At 37.3% G+C, this 23,380-nt stretch overlaps 1 protein-coding gene across 4 annotated transcripts in view; it reads right to left on the bottom strand.

Moving 5' to 3' along the window:
• Positions 1 to 790: 790 nt before the first annotated feature.
• Positions 791 to 23,380, bottom strand: part of GLRB (glycine receptor beta) — a 50,287-nt gene continuing 27,697 nt past the window's right edge. For 3 of the 4 annotated variants that reach the window (XM_084517545.1, XM_084517544.1, XM_084517546.1), the window contains exons 7-10: positions 22,093 to 22,233; positions 18,545 to 18,697; positions 12,380 to 12,672; positions 791 to 1,759 (exon numbers count right to left, since the gene is read on the bottom strand). In XM_084517545.1, the coding sequence (XP_084373671.1) occupies positions 1,463 to 1,759; positions 12,380 to 12,672; positions 18,545 to 18,697; positions 22,093 to 22,233 (884 nt within the window). In that variant the 3' untranslated portion in view covers positions 791 to 1,462. The remainder of the gene's footprint in view (positions 1,760 to 12,379; positions 12,673 to 18,544; positions 18,698 to 22,092; positions 22,234 to 23,380) is intronic. The other variant, XM_084517547.1, reaches the window with a different exon arrangement.

The following is a 23,380-nucleotide window of genomic DNA, read 5'->3' as shown; positions in this document are numbered from 1 at the left end:
ATGTTGACAAGAGCTGAAGCATAGTCCCTATGTGTTCCCAAGGAACATATACTACTCAAATGCCTTACATACAAGAAGCTTTCATTTGGCTGTGTTTCACCTCATGACTTGCCCTTACAGAGGGGTGTACCCTGGCACTCATGCAAGACCACAGGTATGGATTCCTGCCCTACGCACCCTGGGGAGTTTGTGTTTCTGCAGTCTCCACGTCATATGGTTTCCTCTGGAAAATTGAGAGCAGCCTCTGATCAGAACTGTTGCATGCACAGGACCTTATTTTCCAAAAAGTAGCAGCCAGATAAATGAGCAGGTGAGGGCAGCCATTAATTAGCACATAGACACAAGCATTCATGATGCATTTAACAGTCTCAGGGCCTTAGACCTTTGGACTCTTTACTTCTACTGGTGGCTAGATGTTAGCTTTGGTCATAGGTACTACAACAGGCAAGCTTAAAAAGTATAACTAGTGTTAAAATGGGATTTCAACATGAAAACAAATAGTTTCTTTAAACTGAAGGCTTTCAAGACGATAAACAAAGCAAAATGAGTAACACATATCAGATTCAAAAAAAAAAAAAAAAGTAATTTTGACTTTTTTACTGCATGCTTGCAAGACAGTAGAAAAGATGGGCCAGAGGACAGACTAATGTAAAAATGAATAATATAACCTGATACTGAACTGCACCTTGTAATGCTTCTTCAACACTCTTGATACCTTTAGTCCAGAAAGCAGACTGTTTGTTTTTGAGATGCCATACCTAACTTGTGCCTAAGGAAATAGCAGTCAAAATTGGGCACAATGCTTTATTGTCAGCATATTCTCACACACTTTTGAAGTGTGCTTGCTTGACAGATACAATTTCTTTTTTCTTTTTCCTAAATGAGCTGATTTTACAAAATTAGCAATTCTCTGATCTTTATTTTTCCACATAGACAAGCTCAGCTTAATCAATGCTGCCCTCGCTTACAAGGACTAAATAATATTTCACAACTTAGCTTTTCCTTCAACAGCACCATCTAAAATTATACAAGAGCAAGATTTTTTTTTTCTCTGAAAGTCAGCAGAAAAGCTGTTAAATACTACATATACTAGAATACTGGTTTTAATAATACTTAACGTGCACATCAGTGTCATTGTCAGAAACACTTTAAATCTCTGTATAGTACTAACGACTGAAAAGAGTTATTCAGCTTTATAATGTCGTATGCATTATCTTTCATATATTCCTAAAGCAGGATGTATGCTGTACATTTATATACAACGTTGGCAGGAGCACAGACATTGCAGTGTCATGCTTTCATTCAAATTTCAGATGCCATATTTTCAGTACAATCGCATGGCATCAAAATGCAACATATTGCTTTGCAAATGCAAATAATTTCACACAGTGGCCTTCATGACTGGGAAGGGGTAATGAAATGGTATATATTTTACACATGAAAAATTTAAATAAAATATTTATCATAAATATATGGACCAGTATATGACATTGAAGAACAAGAAGCAAAAAGGAAACAGTGCTCTTGCATAAAGATCAATTCTCTTTGCTGCTGATGGAATGACAGGCTTGGGAGGAGGAGGCTTCTTGTTGTTCTTGGCTTGAGATTTCCCAAGCCCATTGTTGACTTCAATGGGCTTCCCATAACAGTCATAATTTGATAATTCAAAATCTCTTGGCAAGCTTCCAACTATGCTGAAATCGTTGGACCTCAGATCAGATTTCGAAGTGCAAACTTTTTTGCATCTGGTCTCACCAACCTATGAAATAAAGAGTGAGGGGAATCATGATCTACTCACCATATTTCATTAACAAACTTAATGCAGCTGCTAGAGAACACCACAAACAAACATATAGGAAATTACTTGTTGATAGGGATACATTACATCAGCCTAATTTGCTGAATGGTTGCTTTATAAGTACTTAAGGATGATCAGTCAATCATATAAACTAATCCAAACATTCATAATTGTGTAATTTTTCATGCACAAGGTGCCTCATGCTGTGCAACCTGCTATAGTTAGACTCCTTCATTTTAAGATGATGGAAAGGGAGGGAGTAATTTTGGAGAGAATATTTTTGGAAATAAGTCCTGTGCTGATGAATCTTCAGGAAAGATACTATTCAATACTTACATTTTTCTGAGACCTGGAAGATCCATTCAGAATTAACCCTAAAATTCAGTGTTTGATCCAAGAATTAAAATCTGTTCTGGTTCTACATACTACCCAGGTTGAGATCCTAAATCTCATCCTAGTGTGTGAAAGTACAAGGCGAGAAGGCACTTTCTTTGTAGTCCTTTGTGCCTCTCTAAAGACAATGAAGTAGTTGAGTCACCATTCAAGAAGGGACGTAGACATGTAGATGTGGTACTTAGGGCCATGGTTTAGTGATAGACTTGGCAGTGCTAGGTTAGTGGTTGAGCTTGATGATCTTGGAGGTCCTTTCTAATCTAAATGATTCTATGATTCTATGCAGCAAAGATGAGACACCTTTCTCCATGCTTCCCACTGGTACCCCAGAGAATGGTGTAACTGGGAAATCAAAATTGAGCAGATAAATATCTGTCTTTCTCACAGTTCCATCAACGATCTTGGTGATCAAGTACTACTGTGCAAAGCAGCAATCCCAGGTGAATCTCCCTCTGCTACAGACCAGACAATCCTACTGGCACATACAATGAATATTTAAAAGAAAAAGGTATTTGATGTCCTTCAAATGGAAGATTTTTTTAGGGGAAAAAAATAAAATTAAAAAAGGTTCTGATATTGCTTTCCTTGCATTTTAGAAAGATACTATTTCAAGTACAACAAACCTCTAAGAGGATCACCCTACACTGCTAGGTAGCTTGAAGGAATGTGAAGACTTCTTTCAAAGCACTGTGCTTTGTAACTTTGGTAAGTCTCTCACAAAGTTTCATTCCATTTGGAGTACACAGAAAAGCAGGAAAAAAAAAAGAAAAAAGACAGATACCAGTTATGAAACATAACTACATTATTAATGCCATTTGTTCACATATATAAACTGAGAGTTATTGCAAAAAGTGCTGGTGTACAAACCAGGTGTAAGACATGGGGAACTGACATTAAGATAACTTTATCCTGGGGTTTTCTGGAGTCACTGATCCACTAAAATTTGGTTCTTCCAAAAGCTCCCCATCTCTTGTTCCCAACAGTCTATCCCTCTACAACAAAGCCTTCAGGTATTCTTCTCTCAGCTCTCTCCACCTCTTGTTTCCTGCAGTTTTAGGCTGATGGTTCAGGATATTTGCATTAGCACATTTTGTAAGTTATTAAAATAATTAGAATGGACTATGGCACCAGACTTACATATGAATGAAAAATATTCTGGAGAATATTATTAGCTTCTCTATGACAACTGACAGGTTATCCTGAATAACAAGAACTGTGGTAGTTGGTGATCTGATAAGTTCCCCTCTGGTCTTAGATGTCTTCAATCAAGATGTGAAGCAGACCCTTGAGCAATGGAAGCGTAACTTGCAGGGCTGGACTGCATGTTAACTCAAGAGTCACAGGAATATTATTCCTTCACTACATATTTATCAAATTCCTAATTTTCTCACGGTCAAAACTAGTAAGATTTAGTAGGGCTGAAATGAGAAATATAATCATGTATGAAATTACAGGCTTTCTTTTGGATTTGCAAAAGTATGAGTCCATTCTTCATACTACTAGAGATATATTGTAAAACTCAGTGATACTAATGCCCACCTATATGCTCTCCTTGCACAACACAGAATATTCCTGTTCCCACTCCAGTATTAAAGCCTAAAGAGTATTCTGGTCAAGGCTTTGACAAATCAGTTCTCATTCACCTGCAGGAAGGAGAACTGAGGGAATAGCTTCTAGGTCACCTCTTCCTTACAAGTAGAAGATTGTTCACACCACATTCACACAGAGCTGTTCTTAGTTTAGTATCAGCTGTAATAGTGATTTATCAGGGTGACACAATTTTCCTTGTAAGAGCAACCTGGCCCAAATATTTATTTTCTAAGTACATGCCTCTTGTAAAAAAAAAAAATCCTTTCATTTCTCTGGGTTTACATCTCATGTGCTTCTACTTTCTATACTCAATTTCTGCCTGGACATATTTTTTTAATTTTGTCTTATACATCTCTTCCACTCCTCAGTATTTCTGTTGTTTTCATCTAAATCCTCTTCAGTTCACCTGCAGTCTTTCCTAAAACAAGTGAGGTAATGTATATTAAATGCAGTTTGACTGCTTTTTGTTAACCCTGTCTCTGTTTGTGCTAGAAGTGTAACAATATTCCTGATGCCTACCAAATGCTCTGAGGACCATCCTAATGGAAAATGATTCCATGGGACTTGATTTTAGAGTACCACATGAAAGATCTGTGTAGAAGGTAAAACACTGTTAAAGAGGTATGGTTTGTCACACCTCTTACATACTTTCAGCTTCATCCTGACACAGAAGTTGACCTAGGCAAACATTTGTGTAGTCTACCTCACCCTGCCTCAGCATCGTGACCTGTGGGCCAGGTCCAGCCTGCAGAATGCCTCCTCCAGACCTACTGCGCTGGGGACAGGGAGCGGCTGTCTGGGAAGGAGGGAGTGCCACTCAAATTGTGAATGCCACATCCCAGATAGAGGCAGGCAGCTGCTCTTCCTCCCACTGGTGCGGAGGTGGAGAAGGGCAGGAAAAGGCACCATGGCTCTTGGGGCCTGGCCCAAAATGCAGACGTAGTTCCAGTTTCTCACAGGAGTGGGCCACCTTGTCTGGGTTTATGTTTGACAGGACACCTACCCTTTGATGAACAGTTCAGAAATACCTAAAAAGGACTCCTAGAAGACAGAAGGTCTGTTGTGATGACCAATTCTCACCTTTTCAAAAATTTAGCTGAGGGATGCTCACTGCCACACTCAGCACCTGCCAATGCCCTGAGTGCTATGCTCTAAAGCGGCAGTGTGTGGACCACTTACACTAGATTTTCCTTCAAAAGAAAAAATCCAGGATGGGGATTTTTTTCCACAACCTTGTTCCCCTCAAACATATGTACCTTATTTCTAACCTGAATTTATTTGGCTTCAATTTTCAGTCACGAGGCATGACTACACTTAGCCTGATTAAGTGCTGGTACTTACAGATGGTAACAAATCTAGCCTTGATTTTGCATAATTCAGATGATGTAATCAGGCTGACAAGTGAAGCCAAATGTTCTTCAGAGTTTCTTACCTCCATACCCTTACCTCTGTCAAACTAACTGATAATCTTTTTTAAAAATATATTGTTTGATTAAATCAATAAACATGGAGATCATCTTTAATTTCACTGCCTCATTTAAATTTATTAGCTAACATGAGGCTGAATTATGAATATTAATAATAATACTTATGAGTTATTATTATTTGGCCCCTATTAGCTCTTCGATATTTTCCACTGATTGATGCCAGGCTTATAATTATTCACATAATTCCACTTAGCCTTTAAAAGTACTGGCACAAAGTTAGCTTCCTACAGTCTTCTGGAACCCTCCCTGTTTAAAAAGTTTTATTACAAAATCAACATTTATGTTTCACAGCAATAATGGACCATATCTTTAAAAAATCTTACAGGCAACTTTAGTTGACAACACGATTTTAAAATGTCTGACTTTAATAGGTACTGTTTAACATCCTCATTAGCTCCCGTCGATGGAAACTAGTTCATCATCTGACTGAATATATCTGGCTTTTCCCCAGACACAGACTGGAGTATTTGATAAACACTTCTGCCTTTTCTGCTAATTCTTGACACTTGCAGCACCTCTATCTAATACTGAGATAATACTCTTGTGGCTTTTTTTTTGTGTTATTGCTCTATACGTGCAATAACCCGCTATTGACCTCAGTTATGCTAAACATATATCCCTTTTGTCATTTTGTTGTTGTTATACTTTTTCTATTTCCAATATTTTATGGATTTCAAGTTCTATTATTTGCTATCCATTTCTCCTTTTGCCAGTAAGAAGAAAAGAGAAATGCTTGAAGCTGAGTTAGTTTACAGTCACTCAGTCACTGGGGAGTCTGTTTTCAGTTTTTCTCTTTTGTTTTGTTTTTAATTGGTATAGCTCTTCTTCTGGTCCGTAGCTGTCTTGAACGTTCTTAGCTCACCATCATCACTCATATTTTTTGTTTAAATTATTCCAGACAGGTGAGACAAAATGGTTTTCAAATTCATCAAATCTGTCCTTTCACAATACCAAGAATACTGCAACTAGACTAAATTTGTTTTGTGCAAACAGAAAAAAAATAATCAATTTTTCACTTGATCATTCATCCTGTGATCCCAATTTTGGATTTAGGAATTTTTGAGATGAGGAATTCATCGTATATAATTTCTAGCAAAGCTTTGAACATGCTATAGCACCGGCAGCCTCTCAAGCTCAGCACGAGCCCTGCAGGATGAATTGCCTGCCTGCTGCAACGCAGCATTCTCTGACCTACAAAGCACTTCTCCTCTGACATAAAATTTTCTCTTCTGTTCACCCAACCTCTTTTGGCATGCACATCTGTCTCTAGTCCTGCCACTTGTGCAAAAGTCCTCCAGATGAAGGTATAGTTGTAACAAATTCCATCATTAATCTTTCTTGCACTTGTCCTGTGCTCTTTTCCTGCTTTTACCATAATGATGGATTTAGATCATCAATAAAGTTAAGCATTAGTGGGTATTCAGACTGAGTATGTTTTATGGTGTAGGCAGGAGGAATTTGTTATCACATTCCAGATACTGTATTCCTTGTGAATTCTTATTACCCTACTAACTACAAACTACAGCACAAATAATACTTATACACAAAATATCACAGGATCCCAGCCTAGCTGAGGTTGGAAGGGACCTCTGGAGATCATCTAGTCCAGCCCTGCTGCTCAAATCAGGGTCAATGAGATTGCTCAGGGCTTTTACACTCATGTTCTGAATTATCTCTAAGGATGGATACATGAGTCACTAGAGCAGAAAGTACCTACTCTGTACCTGAAATGCTGTCAGCAACGATTAAAATAGACTGTAGCCTGTGGTTTTCCATACAAGATAAAATGTAAACTGGGTTTCTGGTGGTTCTACAATAAAAATCTGTGTCTGAGTCTCATTCAAAGTCAAAACACAATATGGGAAGATCAGGTCGTCGTGGGTCACCGTCAGTGGTCACGTATATTGTAAATCAGTTTGAGATGAACATAACACATATCAGGTTTCAGAGACTAGATGCAGCTCTGACAAGATAAGGCAAGCAACAACACTACTTCTCTTAAAAAATAACTGGGTTTAAAGCTAATACCACCACTTGCATATACCTATTCATCATCTGCCAGAGCCATTCTTTTAGCAAATGTTCACTTCAGTCATCAGTGCATTATCTGTGGGGGACAGCTTGATGGGCTTGATGAAAATGTGACTTTTCAAATGGAGGGGTATTGTTAGAGTTAACAGTGCTCCCTGTAATCACGCCACCAGTGAAAGAAAAAAGAAACTGATTCATCTTCAAAACATTTCCCTTTTTGCTTGTTTTTCTCACTGTATGGTGTTGCATTGCTAGGAAACAAACTCAAACTCCTACTGAGGATTCCCAATAAAAAAAACACTGCCTGCAGTTACCACCAGGTTGCATAATTTTCTCCTCTGCTTAGAGCAGCATCTACTTGCAGCCACTATGAGCTAAGGGAGCCAAATGGTTTACTTATGGCTTATTGCCTGTATATGCATAGCCATTACAGCTCCCACCAAAACTAGTACAGATGCTTATGTTGAATTTTCTCTTTTTTTTTCTTTTTTTTCTTTTTTCTACAGATTCAGGGCAATCTTGCCAGAATGTACCTGTTGGCTTTACTCAAAAAGACATACTGATAAACCTCTCTGAGCTGAAAATGGCACCGATCTTTGAAGGGTTTTTGCTGGACAGGGGTTGTGAGCCATGAAGCACTGACTCTGGGGTTTGGTGTATACTGGCAACAAACATCTTCTACCCCTGCCAGTACCCAGGACTTGGTAGAGAGGAGAAGCTATGCATCCATAGAAGGCTTTCTCCATCTTAGGCTAATTCCCAAATTGTGAACTTTGTTTTCATTCTGCCATCTTCGTTACCACTTTTGGTGGCCACCAGTCATGATCACTGACTGCTGACGTGGTGTCAGAAGTGCTTTCAGTTAAGAATTTCCAGGGAGACACTGACACACTTTATTACAGGGGACCTCTTCTCCTCACCTGGTATTACAAATGGCATCGAGTTTCTTATTTTTAGGATATATACTGAAAAGTTTATTCCTTTACCCAATTTCTAGTAATAAATGTATGTGTAAAAACATTGGTACAATCATGTCCTTTGTTTTGGCTCTTTTTTCAATAATACAAAATATGTCAAGTCTCCAGACCAGATGCCGTTTTAATCTTTCATAATTGGAATGAGCCCAATATCCCCCACTCATTTCCCTGTGCTCCATCAAATCCTCCCCAGGCCTGGGATCTTCCCACCCCAATACCCCTGCTGCACCTTACATACCAACCTCTTCCCCAGTGAGAGGCAGCAAGAGCATGACTTGCAGTTTGGGCAACTCCAGCAAACTCCTGGTCTTGGGTTCAGGTGAATTTTGAAGTGAAATAAAGCAATTTCTGTTTTTAAACTTTATTCCCCTCTAATTAAACTTATGACTATGTAACAGAATCTCTTAGTTAGTATCTTGTAATAAATAAGTGCTGCATTTAGGCTGGAGAAGCATTTGTAAATGGAATTATTCATGTTTTCTGTTTTCTCCAACTTGGAGTCTTGTGCTTTTAAGTTTTTCCTGTTGGCTTTACCTTTGAGCCCCATCTGGTCTATCCATTGCTTCAAGTCCAGCTACAGTGAAATTTCCAGCTATGCCCTTTTTCACTTTTTCCTTAGTACCACCTTCTGGGTTTCATGACATAGTGCATTTGGATTTCCATATTCCTCTTGTGAGGAAAGAATTAGAACATCCTTAAACATTTCTGAAGGATGCACATTCATTTCAGGGATGCAGTTCCAAGTTGTCCTTTAGGAAAATGTATTGGTTCACCTACGTCTTTCCAGATATTTATCACAGTATGTGCTCTCTCCTCACACAAAGTCCTACACACCCCTGATGAGAAACAGCAATTGAAGATCTGTGATGGCATTCTGGCTTTCCTGTTCTTTATGCCTTTCAACATACAGCTTTTTCCATTACCTGCTTCTTTAACATTTCCCTCCCTTGCATATTTGCCATATGACAAATGCATTCTTTACTTGATGGCCGCTAGCTCTCTATGGGAGCCAGCCAAATGTTGTGGGGCAGGCCTAGTTTTGGATTAGGAGTCAGAGCTACAGAAAGATTTACACCTGTTCTGATTTAGGAGTGTAGTACAGGCTTCTCCAATGTTAAGAACTTTCAAGTACTCCTAAGGGGTAGCTAGGTCAGAGAAGGCGCTTTCAGCTAGGTATATTTATAGTGTTCAAATAAATAGAACACTGTGCATCTGTAGATGCATGTAAGCGTCTAAAGTCATGTTTACCGATTTAAATGTATCATTCTTTTGAAAGTTGCTCCTGGAGATGTTCAACACCTCTAGAAGTCAGATGGCTTATTTATAACATCCAAGTATAGATTCAGTGATCCAAACATGTAACTTTGAGAAGTTAATTTCATCTTTGTCTTACTGAAATAAAATGTACTGGTCTGGTGGAGTGTTGCAGTTATAGGGTACATGCTCTATATGTGGTTCTGAGCCATTTAGCCTACTTTGACATATGCCAAATTGTTTGTATGTGATCAAATCTATGACAGTCAGAAGTATGTTAGTGTATTTTCAGTGTATACCTGAGAACAATTTCTACCTGAATTATTTCCACATCACCTAACCTGCCTTTGATTCATGTTCTCTTTTATGTTGCTGTGATGTACAGAATAATATAACCTGTTGATCTTCATTTCTTACCTTCTTCAGAAAAATTTTGTTCTTCTAAGCAAAAGGAAGCACTTCAGGAACAATATACTGCAGCCATTCTGTCTGTAAGTCATTCTGCTCCCCAGTCCTCAGATTGTCATTCACTTCTCATGTATCTCACACTTTAAAAACATCACTTCTATTTGGAACTGAACTCTGGATTATTAAGTTATCACAAGATGAATACAACTTTCTTGGAATTTTTCTATAATATAAAGCAATCCCTGGTCACATAGTTATGGAAATTGAACACCCTTCTTTGCCAAGTGACTTGAGCAGGCAGTCCCTGCCCTGCTGTTCCTTTGGAACTTCCACTAACTCTCAGCTCAGCTAGACTGTCATTGTCCCAGCCTTCCAATCTGTATCCTCTCCAGAATGCATCATGGCCATATAACATCCTGGCCCCACACAATTCATCTGTCAGGGCCCATCTTTCCTCTCAGTTTAGTGATCTCACTAAAGTGAGATCTCAGCAAGTCCCAGATCATATCACCCTTCCTCAAGTAGACTGTATTTCAAAGCAGGTGACTGGACACAAGCAATCACTGGCCATATGGGGAAGAGACCATTGAACCACATGGCCAGGTTTTATGTCATTGTGTACTTATTTCCAATATGCCTCAACAAACAAATGCTTTATATCTGTGTAAAGATCATCAGAAGCTACACAAACTCAGGACTCCATATAAATCGAACACAGATTACTGTTGCAGAGACTACAGATATTTGAATGCCAAAGGTCTTTGATAACAAACAGGGAGCACACTGAATATGGACAAATATGACATGCTGGACCTGACACTGCAAGATCCCAGAGGGCAGACTAAGGTTTGAATCTCAAAAGCCTTCTGCCTGCTGTTAAACACCACTCATGAGGAATGTTACTAAATTTTTGTGGGTAATGACTCCCCTTCCTCTGAGCCTTAAAATACACTGTATACTCAAGCTTACCTTCTTGGAAAAAATATTAAAAGATGACAGGATAGCAAAGATGGCAAAATTTATCACTTTATACTCTGTGTCTATGACAATGGTAAGCACCCTGTGCACCCATTAACGTGTACACACTGAGGAGAGTCAACAGTTTAGCAGTGTGCTTTAGTTCATATTATCAAAAGTCAAATTACCAAAAAAAAATTAATCTTGTCATTGATTAAGCTTTATACTTACACTTGTTAAATACTCCAAATAGGAATAAATAGATTTTATGCTGCTCTGCTGGACTGTTGCAACTATTTTGTCACAAGAAAGAGGTAAATTTTTGACCCACAAGTTGATAACCACAATTGTAACACATTCAGTTTAGTGGAAGCAAAACTGTGGCTAAGCCATCTTTCTACTCAGTTCCCATGTCACCTGGGGTTGGGGAATTACTTGTGATTCAAGTCAAAGCAGACAGTGGGTTGTTCTAAGCTGAGCCTGGTTGCCTGCCAAAACAGTTCCCAGGAGGCTCTATCAGATGAGAATTACGGTAGTCAAGTGCTCTGTGCTATCAGCAACTCCTCTGAATTGGGGGTAATTAGTCATGGGGCAATGCCAGATTTATACTAGGGCTGGGTTTCTGCCATCCTGGCATAAATGACTCCCTCCTTAAAGAAGCTTTAAAGTCATATGGTATGCTACTGATATTATCACTTGGATCTGGCCAAATAGCTTTAGTTTGCACATCTAAATTGTTGAGCCTTTGAAAACTATAAACCAAATTCATACTCCGCATATTTTAGCACAACGTATTTTCTTCTGTAGAATACATATCGACTAAATATTACTCAGGACTGGGGGCAGCTGGCCTGGAATGTCTGGTAACTCTTCGGGCATATGGAAAACTTTGGCCTGAGCTAAGATGTACATCTAATCTTTATCCACAGAACGAGCTCTGACCGATTTACCCATACTCTATCTGGCAACACAAGAAATGCAGGAACTGTTTGACAGACAAACAGATCGTCCTTTATTTACAGATGTCAAGACTTCTGAATCCCTGGCAATAGAGATTCTTCACATGCAATGTGGTGCAGCTGTGGCTGCTCCAAGGAAAGCAATGACATGTGTGTTATTTGAGTACGCTCTCAACAAATACTGACTGAAAGTCCTGTCCTCTGAATAGTTACAGTTTGACAGCTGCTATTTATTATTAAAAGAAAAATAGCAACTGTAAAGCTGCTTGCTGCTTTATTTACCTTAAGCTCAGCAACAACCATGGCACTAAGATATTAAAAGATAAATTTTTCATTTAGACATTTGACCTCAAATCACTAGGGACCAATTGGCCAGGTGGCTAGCCATTAATTACCAGTATGTTCTTAGTGTCTTGGCCACTTCTAAGATTAAGCACCATCCAAAGCTATTACAGCAGTGTATTTTTGGAACTACGTTAATAGAGGATAATGCTGATTTTGCGTATGCAGCTTGACAGCTCTTACCTGTAAAGTGCTGATGTGGACAGGAGTCCCCGTGCCGTTCACAGTGTTCTTTTTGGCAGCGTTTCCACCTTTCCCTTCAGCTTGCTCTGCCTTGGCAATCTTGGCTTTTTCAGCTTCAATTCTTTTGGGATTGTTTAGCATTACCTGAACCACTGCATACTCAACCAGTGATGCAAACCCAAAGAGAAGGCAAACAATCAGCCAGACATCTAAGGCCTTCACATAAGACACTTTGGGAAGTTCAGCAGCAAGAGTAGTACATTCAGATGCCAAGCTGAGAACTGAGAAAATACCTGCAAAGGGAAAAACAAGATAACAATTAAAGTGAACTTTCCCTTAATGACACCTGCCATGTTCTTCCTCTGAACCAGACAACACTGAATGATGAATCGTAACAGCAAATGGGACTTGACAAAGCGGTAGGCATATTTTGCAACAGGTATACAAAATGCACATGCCTTCAGTTAATGAGTAAGTTAAACTGAATATTTATGTAGAGTATTGTGGTTAATGATGAATTATTAATACTGAATACCGTCATTTTATAAATGGAGCAACAAATGAAGCTAAACTGGCTGCTGTGGTTCTCCTGCCCCACACAACTGCATCACACAACTGGGAAATGGGCTTTCCAGAGACTTATCTTACCATGCTCATCTAATTCTGAGAAGATGGAAGAGAAATATATGGTATTTAAATCAAAAAACTCCAAGTCCTTTAACTTAGACTTGAACAGCTACTGTTGTCCCAGAAATCTGAACTGTGCTTCAGCAGGAGACATCCTCTGAATGACCTGGTCACAAGTATAATATTTAAACTCAAGATGAAAGGGAATGTATCAGTGCATTAAAAAGTCTGTGTTCACAATTCACCACAAAGATGAAAACACTGAGGTGCCTGAGGGTCTATGAACACTCCTTGTTTGAGCTTCCAGTATCCAGAGAAAGCTTCCTAGATAAAGAGCTTTTGAGGAAGCCCTTATCATAAAAAAGTACATCTGCAAAGGCTGTTGAAAGGTCACACTCATCGTCAGTCTAGGTTTCAATAAACACTGCTCTTTACAAGGCTTCCAAACATCACCACTACCACAGGACTCACATCACAAGAGACAAAATGCAAGTCTGATCTCATAGATTCCCCACAGGCACCTGTGAAATGGGAATAGTAGCATGAACAGCTACCTTTTGAAAAAGCTAACCTTAGAAATGGTGGTCACATGGGGAAAACTTATTTTGACCTCCCAGCTAAGTTCCCTTTTTTTTTCTTGAATTTTCATGATAAAAATCACCTTCAATTATAAGTGGGTAGCTTCATGAAATGTAATCAACAACTACAGAAAATGTTGGCTGTAAGGAGATATTCACTTAGCCATAACTATGTTTCCTATAAAGGTCATACGTGTTATCCTAAACATTAAAAAAATTGTATTTCATAGAGAGATCATTTTCTTCAGATCCATTTAAAGTAAACGAGGATGTGAGAAGGTTAATAAAGTATCTGAATTGGCCTATACAAGTATTAAATTCTAGTTGATCATAAATATCAAGCTTTCTTTTGCTACTGTCCCAATTTAGATTTTAATAAGATTGGTAACATACTTTATATGGTATTAATCTCAGATGGGCAACTTATTAGCTGCTAAGCCACTGAAGAGGAAGTATAAAGAAATGACTACAGTGTTATGATTTTAAAATACAAAATCTTATGGTGTTTTATTTATAAATGTGTATTATCAACATAAAATTGAAAAGTGTTGGTTTTTTTTTGCCTTTTTTTTTTTTTTTTTGGCCATTGTGATCATAGAGAATGGCCAGGCGTCCTATGTTGGATCAGAATGACATGGCAAACAGTGTCCTCCCTGACTTCATTTCAAACTACTATATCTGATGCATTCAAGTACAAACATGCCTGGAAGTATAGAAAGTGAGCAAAGAATAGTCCCCATTTTTCTGTTTTCAGTGACCAACCAACTGTTTTTGGCTGAGCACTAATTATGGATCATTATGAACTGCAATAGTAAGTGCAAGTAAGGTTGTACTGTCTTTTAGCACAAAAAGGACATCTCTGCCTATGCCCATGTTTTTGCTGCTATCTTCTACTTGTTTGGGTTACTAGGATGAAAACTTCATTCTCAGGGTCAGAGAAACCACAGAAAACCTTCTGGGCTTCAAGGGAACTGTAAAGTAAGATAGAAATATTCCATCAAGCAGCCATCTGCTGCCAGATCAGAGCAGCCAGGCCTCAGAGACTGCTCCCTATAATGGAGCTCTAAGTTGCACCTCTGAGAGTGGCTGTACAAGGTACCTATCAAACACAATTCAAAGCTGAGGGCTCCAGCATGGGTGAGGAGAATGAATAAACAAACTACAAGATTAAATATTTAAAAAAAAAAAAAAAAAAAAAAGGAGGGTGGTAGGGATAAACTCCCTTTTCTTCTTTGGAAGCACTAAAGGGAAGGGACGTTAGTTCTTTCATCCAGACCTCTAATGTAAAGGGAATGTTGGCCTTTCTTGGAAATACATCTACAATTTTCTTCCTAATGGGGTATCTCTCTCAATGGTAAAGTACATTTGTTTGGTAGGATTGCACATAGGCAAAAACCTCCCTCTTTCTTTTTCAGTAGGTCACCAACATCCAGCCTTCAATGATCTCCTCACATACAACCAAACAATTTAAGTTTACAGGCTTATTTACAGGTAAGTTTACTAGATGAGACAAGCTGCCAACATGCAATTTGTAGTTCACTGATGTGAGAAAGACTGCATTAAATGCCTAATAACCAAATTATCCACTCAAAGAATTTTCTTCTTCATCCCTATCGCAAAAGTTAGTTAGCTCGCAGCTGAAAACATGATGGTGCAGAGTGACTATGTAAAAAATTCTACCAATGGTTACATATGCATAGTATCACAAAGTGCCAATCCAGCAAAGCACTTCAGCACATGCTGCCAGATAAATAAATCTCCCTTTTTTTGAATCCATCAAATTTAACTGGCCTCAGCACTATCTCTTGGCAGTGAATTCCACAGGTTAATTACATGCTGTATAAAATAGCGTTTTGTCTTTTATATTACTGCTTTAAAATAGTTCTGGCTCCATCTCACTGATGTTATTGGAAAATATAACATTCTGCCCTTCTTTCCTTATAATTTGGTATCTGTAATACATTCTCTTCTCTCATTAAATTTAGTAAACTAAAAGCCATAAGCTTGCCAATCCTTCTTCATACTACAGTTTACAAATACATGATCAGGTCTTCCCTTTGAGACCCTGTATTTGCAACAGTCTTATAAAATGAAATGAGTTGAACTGAAATAGCGCTGAGGGCAGGGCTGTGGAGGAAGGAAATGTCTGGCTGTCCTCTGCATGTGAGGCATATATATCACTGATCACTACTCCAAGCATTTAATTACTCTGTTGTACCCCCAAGTGCTCAGTCACAGGAGGTACTTTGTGGCATGTGGTTGCTTACAGCCCATGCTAATGCTCCATTCTTTCTGTGGTTGGATGGACATCTGAAGTCCCTCAGAAGCTTCCCTAGCTTCAGGGAAGACCTTACTCCCGTTGGGGATCACCAGACAATGAAGGAAAGAGAGTAGTTTTTTAAACAGATACTGGCACACTTTCCACTTTTAAAGAACTGGAGAGTCCTCTGTAGGGATCTTTAAAAGCTGAGACACTAACATGTAATTAAAAAGACAAACTCAGTGATGTCAGCCTTTATATCGCTTAGCCAGAGTCTCCAGATACATGTCCTTTGTGAGGATTTCCCTAACACTAGATGATCTAATTGAATACAGTGCTATGGGTAGAAAAAAGGCTTGCAACTTATTTAGCTCCTAGATGGACACACCCTTTTTCTTCAAACAGAAATACACCTTGTTCCCAGAACAGTAACCAAACTGCAAAATCATACTGAGGTTTCTTTTTTTTTTTTTTTTTTTTTTTTTTTTGCAAAGTATCTTGCATTCCTAAATCACCTGGAAACTTCTGAGATGAGACCTTTTACTAACTACTAAAAGTGTAATGACTATTAGTAACCCTTCTTTAGGGGTTCAAGATCATTCACTTGAAATGATTCACTTCACAGAAATGTTTATCTTGTTTGATTTCAAGGTCAAATTTATTCCAAGGATGTAGCTAGAAGAGTTAGATTGTTGCCCTCTTTCAAACTGCAGAAACATAAATCTTACCCCAGTGAGGGTGTTATCAACTTGCACTGCTAAGTACTGATGTATGACTAAAGGATGGTCAGATTTAATGTTTGTTGCTTCTCTGGGGATACAGAAAAAGTCACATAACCAAGCCAATGGTAAATATCTTTGAAAATGCAGTATTTCAGAAATGGTAATATATAAAAGGAGCCAATAAACACTTATAATAAATAAAAAGAGAGAAACACAAATAAATAAGCATGCATGTTTAGTCATAAAAACTTCAATGCTATACAAATCATCACCATGCCTCTTATAAATGTAATATATCTCTGATAAACCTGACTGGTCAGCTATTTAAAGTTCAGGATTACAAAAGCAGAAATACACTTCAGATTTTGATCATATTAGAGATCACTACATGAAAAATATTTTCAGTTCTTGTTTCTATCTTTTTAATTTAAAGCATGGTATATTTGCCTCAGACTGCTTTTTTCTTAAAATGCCTTATGTTTCACCTTGTGGAATGCATCCTTGCTACTTTTCAAAGTAACAGATTGTATTTGTTTCTTGCTATTAACTAATATAGATTGTGAGTCCTCCCTGATTACTAATAATTATTAATATTTTCAGATCAAGAAAAATAATCTTTGTATTTTGAAATAGCCCTCTGAAAAAAGAGATACCTATTAAAAATGTAATGAAAAGGTGTTTTTGTAAAAAGAAAAGAGAAAGGCAGCCAACCGTGGCAGAGAAGCCAAAAGAAGTACTCCAGTCATGGTTCTCCACATTTTGTGTAGCTCTTGGTTTATTTTGGTTGTTATATCGCTGGAGAAGGAATAGGCATGGCAGATGACCTGAGCAGCGGCACACAGACCTGGGCATTATGTGGGAACTTTTCAACTTAACAAAACTTGGCAGGAACCCTTCCCGCTCCCCAGGGATTACAGCTCCCCTCTACTGCAAGACTCTGCTGATCACAGACTGGGACGGTGATGGGGCAGGTCCTGACCCTACTGGGGGAATCATCACACGTTTGTGCATGTGAGGCTGCACAGGACTTATGTCCTGCGGGGATGTGCAGGTTAATGTGTAGGTGAGAGGTTTCCGAGGAAGGTCAGGGACTGGAGGGATGCTTCAACTTCATGCCTAGCATCTGGGAAATAGTTACAGTGAATCTCCTCGGAACATGGAGAAGATTTGGAAAATAAGGAGTATGGACTGGTGGAAGTGGGAATACCAGGTAAAGGGGGGGGACAAGGAGGTCAGAGCATGGGGAAGGAGCTGTCATGACATGGGGAAAGGATTACAAATAGAAATGTCAGGATGCCAAAGCCTGGCTCTACACATCACCAAGTTCCTGGGGACTGCAGGTTGGGCCACCCCCAAGCTGAAGTCCCATGTAAAATCTAATTAGTTAAGATAATATTGTTTTGATTAACTCTATGTCCTACAATCTCGTAATATATGAAGGGCCTGCCCACTGTGCTGTGCTACACAGCATGAAAGCAAGAGGCTGAAGTGCCTCATGAAATGAATCTCTAATGAAATAAAACCCATCAGGTAACAACTGTGCTAATTCTCTTCCAAACATCATTACATCATTCCATTTCTATTAGTCTTCAGAAAACCTGCTGCAAGAGGTAGTTATTTAGAGCCTTAATCATCATCCTGCTTTCTTACTTCAAACATTCTTTAAATGCTCTAATTCCTATAAACTGCAGTGTGACACAGTGTCTGCAGCATCACCCACACATAGATAAGATCAGATTTGTCCAGGTATCGAGAAGCAGAGAAAGTGTCCTCATCACATAAGTGCTGGAACCATTATCAAGCAAAGTTTCAATGTGGAGGTGGATTTTACAGGACTAGGAATGACAAGGCTTCAGTGAAAATGATGAGCGAATAATGGAAGTGAAGTTGCTTTCTGTGTCCAGTGTCATTTCAAAGCAACTGAGAATGGCTCGATGGTGCTAAGTGGACTGTGACAGTATGTGTGAATGCAGGTTACCCAGTGGGACTCTTGCAGCACTTGCATCAGGATTGATCCAAAATGATAGCCAGGACAGAACAACAATTAGCAGTGTAGGAGCATAAACACCCATCATGTAAAATCCAACTTGTCTTCTTAAAGTGAAGATTACTTCTACACAAGTGTAATAACCTTTAAAGAAATAAATGCATATTAAGGTTTAATATGCTTTGCAGGTCAACCTTTTCAGATTAGTATCTTCTAGGCCTTTTCTACTTATCCTAGGAGTAAAGGGTTTACTGATTCGATTTTTTTTTTTTTTAATAAAGTCAAGAAGTTCAATTTGAAAAACATTCAAAGTACGGATCAATGTAACCTACGACTGTGATTTGGCATGTCATACTCTCTGTAATCTATAAGGTACCCTCTGTCTTTTCACAGCACAGAAGTAAACAGCAGCTACAGCTTCATCTTGACACTGGCTTAAGCTCACCTGAAAATCCTACTTAGCATTAATTTGTGAAGAACATGGAATTAAAAAAAAAAAAAAAAAGTTAGTTTAGAAAGGTTAGAATGGAAAGAGGTGACCTGAATATGATTCTATGCAGAGATTTCCCCAGTACTGAAAGCTGGTATAGGTAACTTCTAAAATTGGTACAGACTTTGTACAAAAGACTCTAAAAGCATTAAATTTTGAAAGTGAAGAATATTGCCTCAAAGCTTCTAAAATGAGGAACTAAAGCACCAAATGTTTCCGAAAATGTCTAATAACATGAATTCAATAACAAATAAAGCCACAGATAGTAGGGATTTGCTGGAGATAACAAAAGGATTGGGTAGTTTGATAACCAGAAAACCAGCTGTGTTTCTATTTTCACTCGTTTAGCAGAACTGGCATTTTTATGTTAATATTAACACAATAACATTGTAAAAACATCATAAACTATTGTATTACAAGGAAAAGACATTTCTATGTTACATTACAACAATAAGAAAACCCAAGTCAGTATATATCTGTAAATAAAAAGTTTGTGCATACCTAATTTAAAATGTAGAATCCATCAAAAATATATTTATTTATCTTCTATCTTTTATCAACTAAGTATCCTCAAATGATAAGTCACCTTAAAATATTATTAGAAACTGCAATAATTAAAACAATAAAATGATAAAACATTAAGGACATATACCCTTGCTGTGTTGAAGACACTATATGGTATTTTACAGTTCATTCTATCCTAGTCAATGATCTGTAGTCTGGCAAATTCTACCTGTATAATTTCTGAATAGTTTCTGGGTGTTGGTAGGTTTTACATTCAAACAGGGGGTGATCTTTAAAATAGTTATTTCTTTGCTTTGTGCCAGAAATGCATTCTGTATGGCATTGTATCATCCTCCGTTAGGCAGAGAATATCCGTTGCCTTCACCATTCAGTTTCTGTGGACTTTTTTGGATCTGTCATACATTTTGGTAAACAAAGAATAGGCAATTTGCAAACTTAAATAATCAATTTATTGCCATAAAAAGTCACACCAAATTTGCTGACCCTCTTTCTACTTAGGCAGGTATTATAAAACATCAGTTGACATAAATGGGCGGAAAAGATTAAGTTCTTTGCAGCTGGCAAGAATCTCCTGCATAAGCTGTAATTTTGAAAACTTGCTTGTACATGCAACACTGCCTCTTGATTACCTGATAAAATCCTTAACTGATTTAATTTTAATTGTGTGCAAAAACTGCTTTTTGAAACGCCTTCAATATAAGAATTTAAAGTAAATCAAACAGTTACTGAATCCTGAAAATAGCCTTTGAAATATTTCAGCATACCAAAATGTTCAAATTGCATTAATGACATGTTAATTCCAGTCTTGATTATAAGATTAACATGGATAATCTCCAGTTTTAAACAAAAAGGATTAGCAACAAAAGAATTATGAAAACTTTGTTAAATGTAATGTCATTCCACTAGTTCTGATGGTTCTCTAATGTTCTTTCTTTAATGTTCAAATCACATGCACACACAACAATGTGACTATTGTGTTGAGCACTTTGTACAATGTCATTTTACCTTGTGACCACAAGGTGTTGAAACTTGAAAGAGCAATGCTAGTTTCTTTCCAGTTTAACTGTAAAGTGTGCAGTGATTAATTCTTACATTTTCCTTTAATGTACTAAAAATCCTAAAAATGCTTAAACTATCCAAAGATTTTTTAGATTTTTAATTTCAGACTTAGGACAAAACATAAAATAATGTTAAATTTGAAAACACAGTTACAAGATAGCAATGTGGAGTAAATATTCCCTTTTTCCCTCAAATAAAATGCAAATCTCTTTACATTGCATCCAATTTTCCCATGTTTCTGAATATTATTTGGGAACCGCAAGATTGATCCGTTTAATTTTCCATTATTTTGTAGCCTATTTTTTTCAGTAAAATCATTATTTATTTAAGACTAAATTATTTTTCTCACTCCTAAGTAAACTTCTACCTTTTCTAGACTTAGACTTGAATGCCTTCTAGTTATTGGTTATGCTTTCCCCAATGCAGCATTTTCCTGAGAACGGATAATTTCATACTATTTATAAATGTAAATACCTGAGACACTGAATTGTGTAGTTAGTAGGCTAAAAACTCACTCATTTTGCAGTTTAAAAAAATGAAATAAATTTTAATTATCTTTTTCAAACTAAATTCCGTAACTCCAAGCCCTATTAATGTTACCTGAGATCTCTCAAGAACAATTGCAGCTGAATAGTCAGCAAGAAAATTACAAAGATGCTTCAACACCACAGACACCTTTGTAGAGTTTTAATGGGAGATTTGTGCATATGATGCAACAGCACTGACTAAAATACATCCTGCTGACTTCAAGTATTATAGGAAGTCTTGTGTTTGCCACAGTATGTGAGCAGTTTGGATATAATTATAAGCAGGAATCAATCAAGGTAGAAAAGATTAATCATTAAAGCCAGAATACAGAAACCATTGTAGAAATTTGTACCTACTCCCAGAAAACAACCACAGGACTAAAGAAATATAGATCAAATAGCTCTGTGTTTAGACTGCAAACAGCTTTCTATAGTGACACACTTTCAAGAACACTTAGAGAAAGGAAGAACCTGCAGAGGGAAGCTTTTGAAGTTATACTCTAATGTTATCCACTTTTTGAACAAAAGTTTGACCAGAAAACCAAAATTATCCTTATTTGCTGCATATCACATAATTCCACATAAAATGTCTATCAGAAAAGTTCGATATTACAAGCATAAAAAGTTACCAGGACTATAGAAACAAAATGGTGATGGAAAGATCGGAAGATGTAAGCAAAGCCAATACAAACATTTAATTTCACCTTTAACTTAGACATTTCTGTATTTGAATTTGTTTGCAGTAATTATTATATGTGATTGTTACTATGATATGAACTACTGGTAAGTTACAAGTAATCTATTTCCTCCCATAAAATGTAAGGCAAGAACCCATGTTTATGGGTAATATCGATGTTTATGGGTATTAATCATTACCCATAAACAATAATTGAAGGATGCTTAAAGTTTTTACCAAGGAAAACACTTTAATTACTTACCTGTGCCTTTATAATACTTGGTACAGTTACCATATTCAATATCCTCCTTTTTAATATCAAACTGAGGCAGAGCAATTTTCTCTAATTGTACAGGATCTCCAGACTGCCAGATGAAACGTAAGTCATCAGTTGTGTAACCAACTACAAGAACAAAATGAAATAATAAAGACCATCTTAATCAATGTTTCCAGTATTAAAATCTAGCATGTATGTACCATTATTTCTTTTACTCTTTCTTTCTGCTTCCCATTCAAAAAATTAGACAAAACATGAAATAATATACAACTGAATTTTTATGTAGATCTAAATTAATAGATGACAGGTGTAATATTACGTTATTAGCAATATTACACTGATTAAGAGGTGTTCATGACAGTGCTCACTGTCCAAACAGATAAAGCAATCCACAGCTTTGAAGTTTACATATTCATTCACACTCTACTTCAGCAAAGCATGAAAAATATACTGAACTTCAACAACACTCACAAGTCCTAGGAACTTCAACAAAATGTAACAATGCACCTAATTACTGTGATGAATCTTGGCTTTTGTGTAAAACAACTTTTCTGCTTAGTTGTTAACATTAAAGGCCCTGATTGATGAAAGCACTGACATTTAGGAAATGCATAACCAGGAATTTAAGTAGATGCATAACCCTACTGAAATCAATTCAGTGCCTCTGTGCCTTCATGATCTGTCCTGAATATGGACGGACCTCCACATACATTTGAGTGCCTAAACCATGCTTTATACAACACCATTAAGTGAGAGGCAGTGAAAGTTAGGCTTATAATACTCAAACATAAAGCAGTATTAACTAAATATGCAGCCATAATCATGATTTTACATGTTGTTTTTCTGCTACCTTCTGTTTATTAAGGATTAACTGAATACAGAGATAGTGTGCGTTAAATGGGAACAGAGATGGGGAAATGTAAAAAAGACTAAGTTGGGATGTAGTGGTTCACAATTCAAAGACTCTGAGAAATGTTTAAGGAACCATTCTTGTTCTGGAGGCATTGGAGAGATGTTTTTTTATCTTTGAAAAATAGCTGTCATTTAAAAAATTAAACTGTCTATAATCCAACTTTTCTAAGATCAACAATAACTTAATAAAATCACATCTCAAAGCTCCATGATGAAAGTAATATAAAAAAAAAAATTACTTGTTCTAATGTTTGATTCATACAATCAGTTTCACCTCTTTACAACATGCAGCAAATCACAAACACACTAACATCTTTTATAATACAATTACTGGATAGTAAAAATCTCGTCTAAAGGGAAT

Source organism: Aythya ferina (assembly GCF_964211825.1).
Source record: "Aythya ferina genome assembly, chromosome: 4".
Taxonomy (NCBI): domain Eukaryota; kingdom Metazoa; phylum Chordata; class Aves; order Anseriformes; family Anatidae; genus Aythya; species Aythya ferina.
Note: the sequence above shows the minus strand (reverse complement) of the source record. Positions and strands in the feature narration are given on the sequence as shown.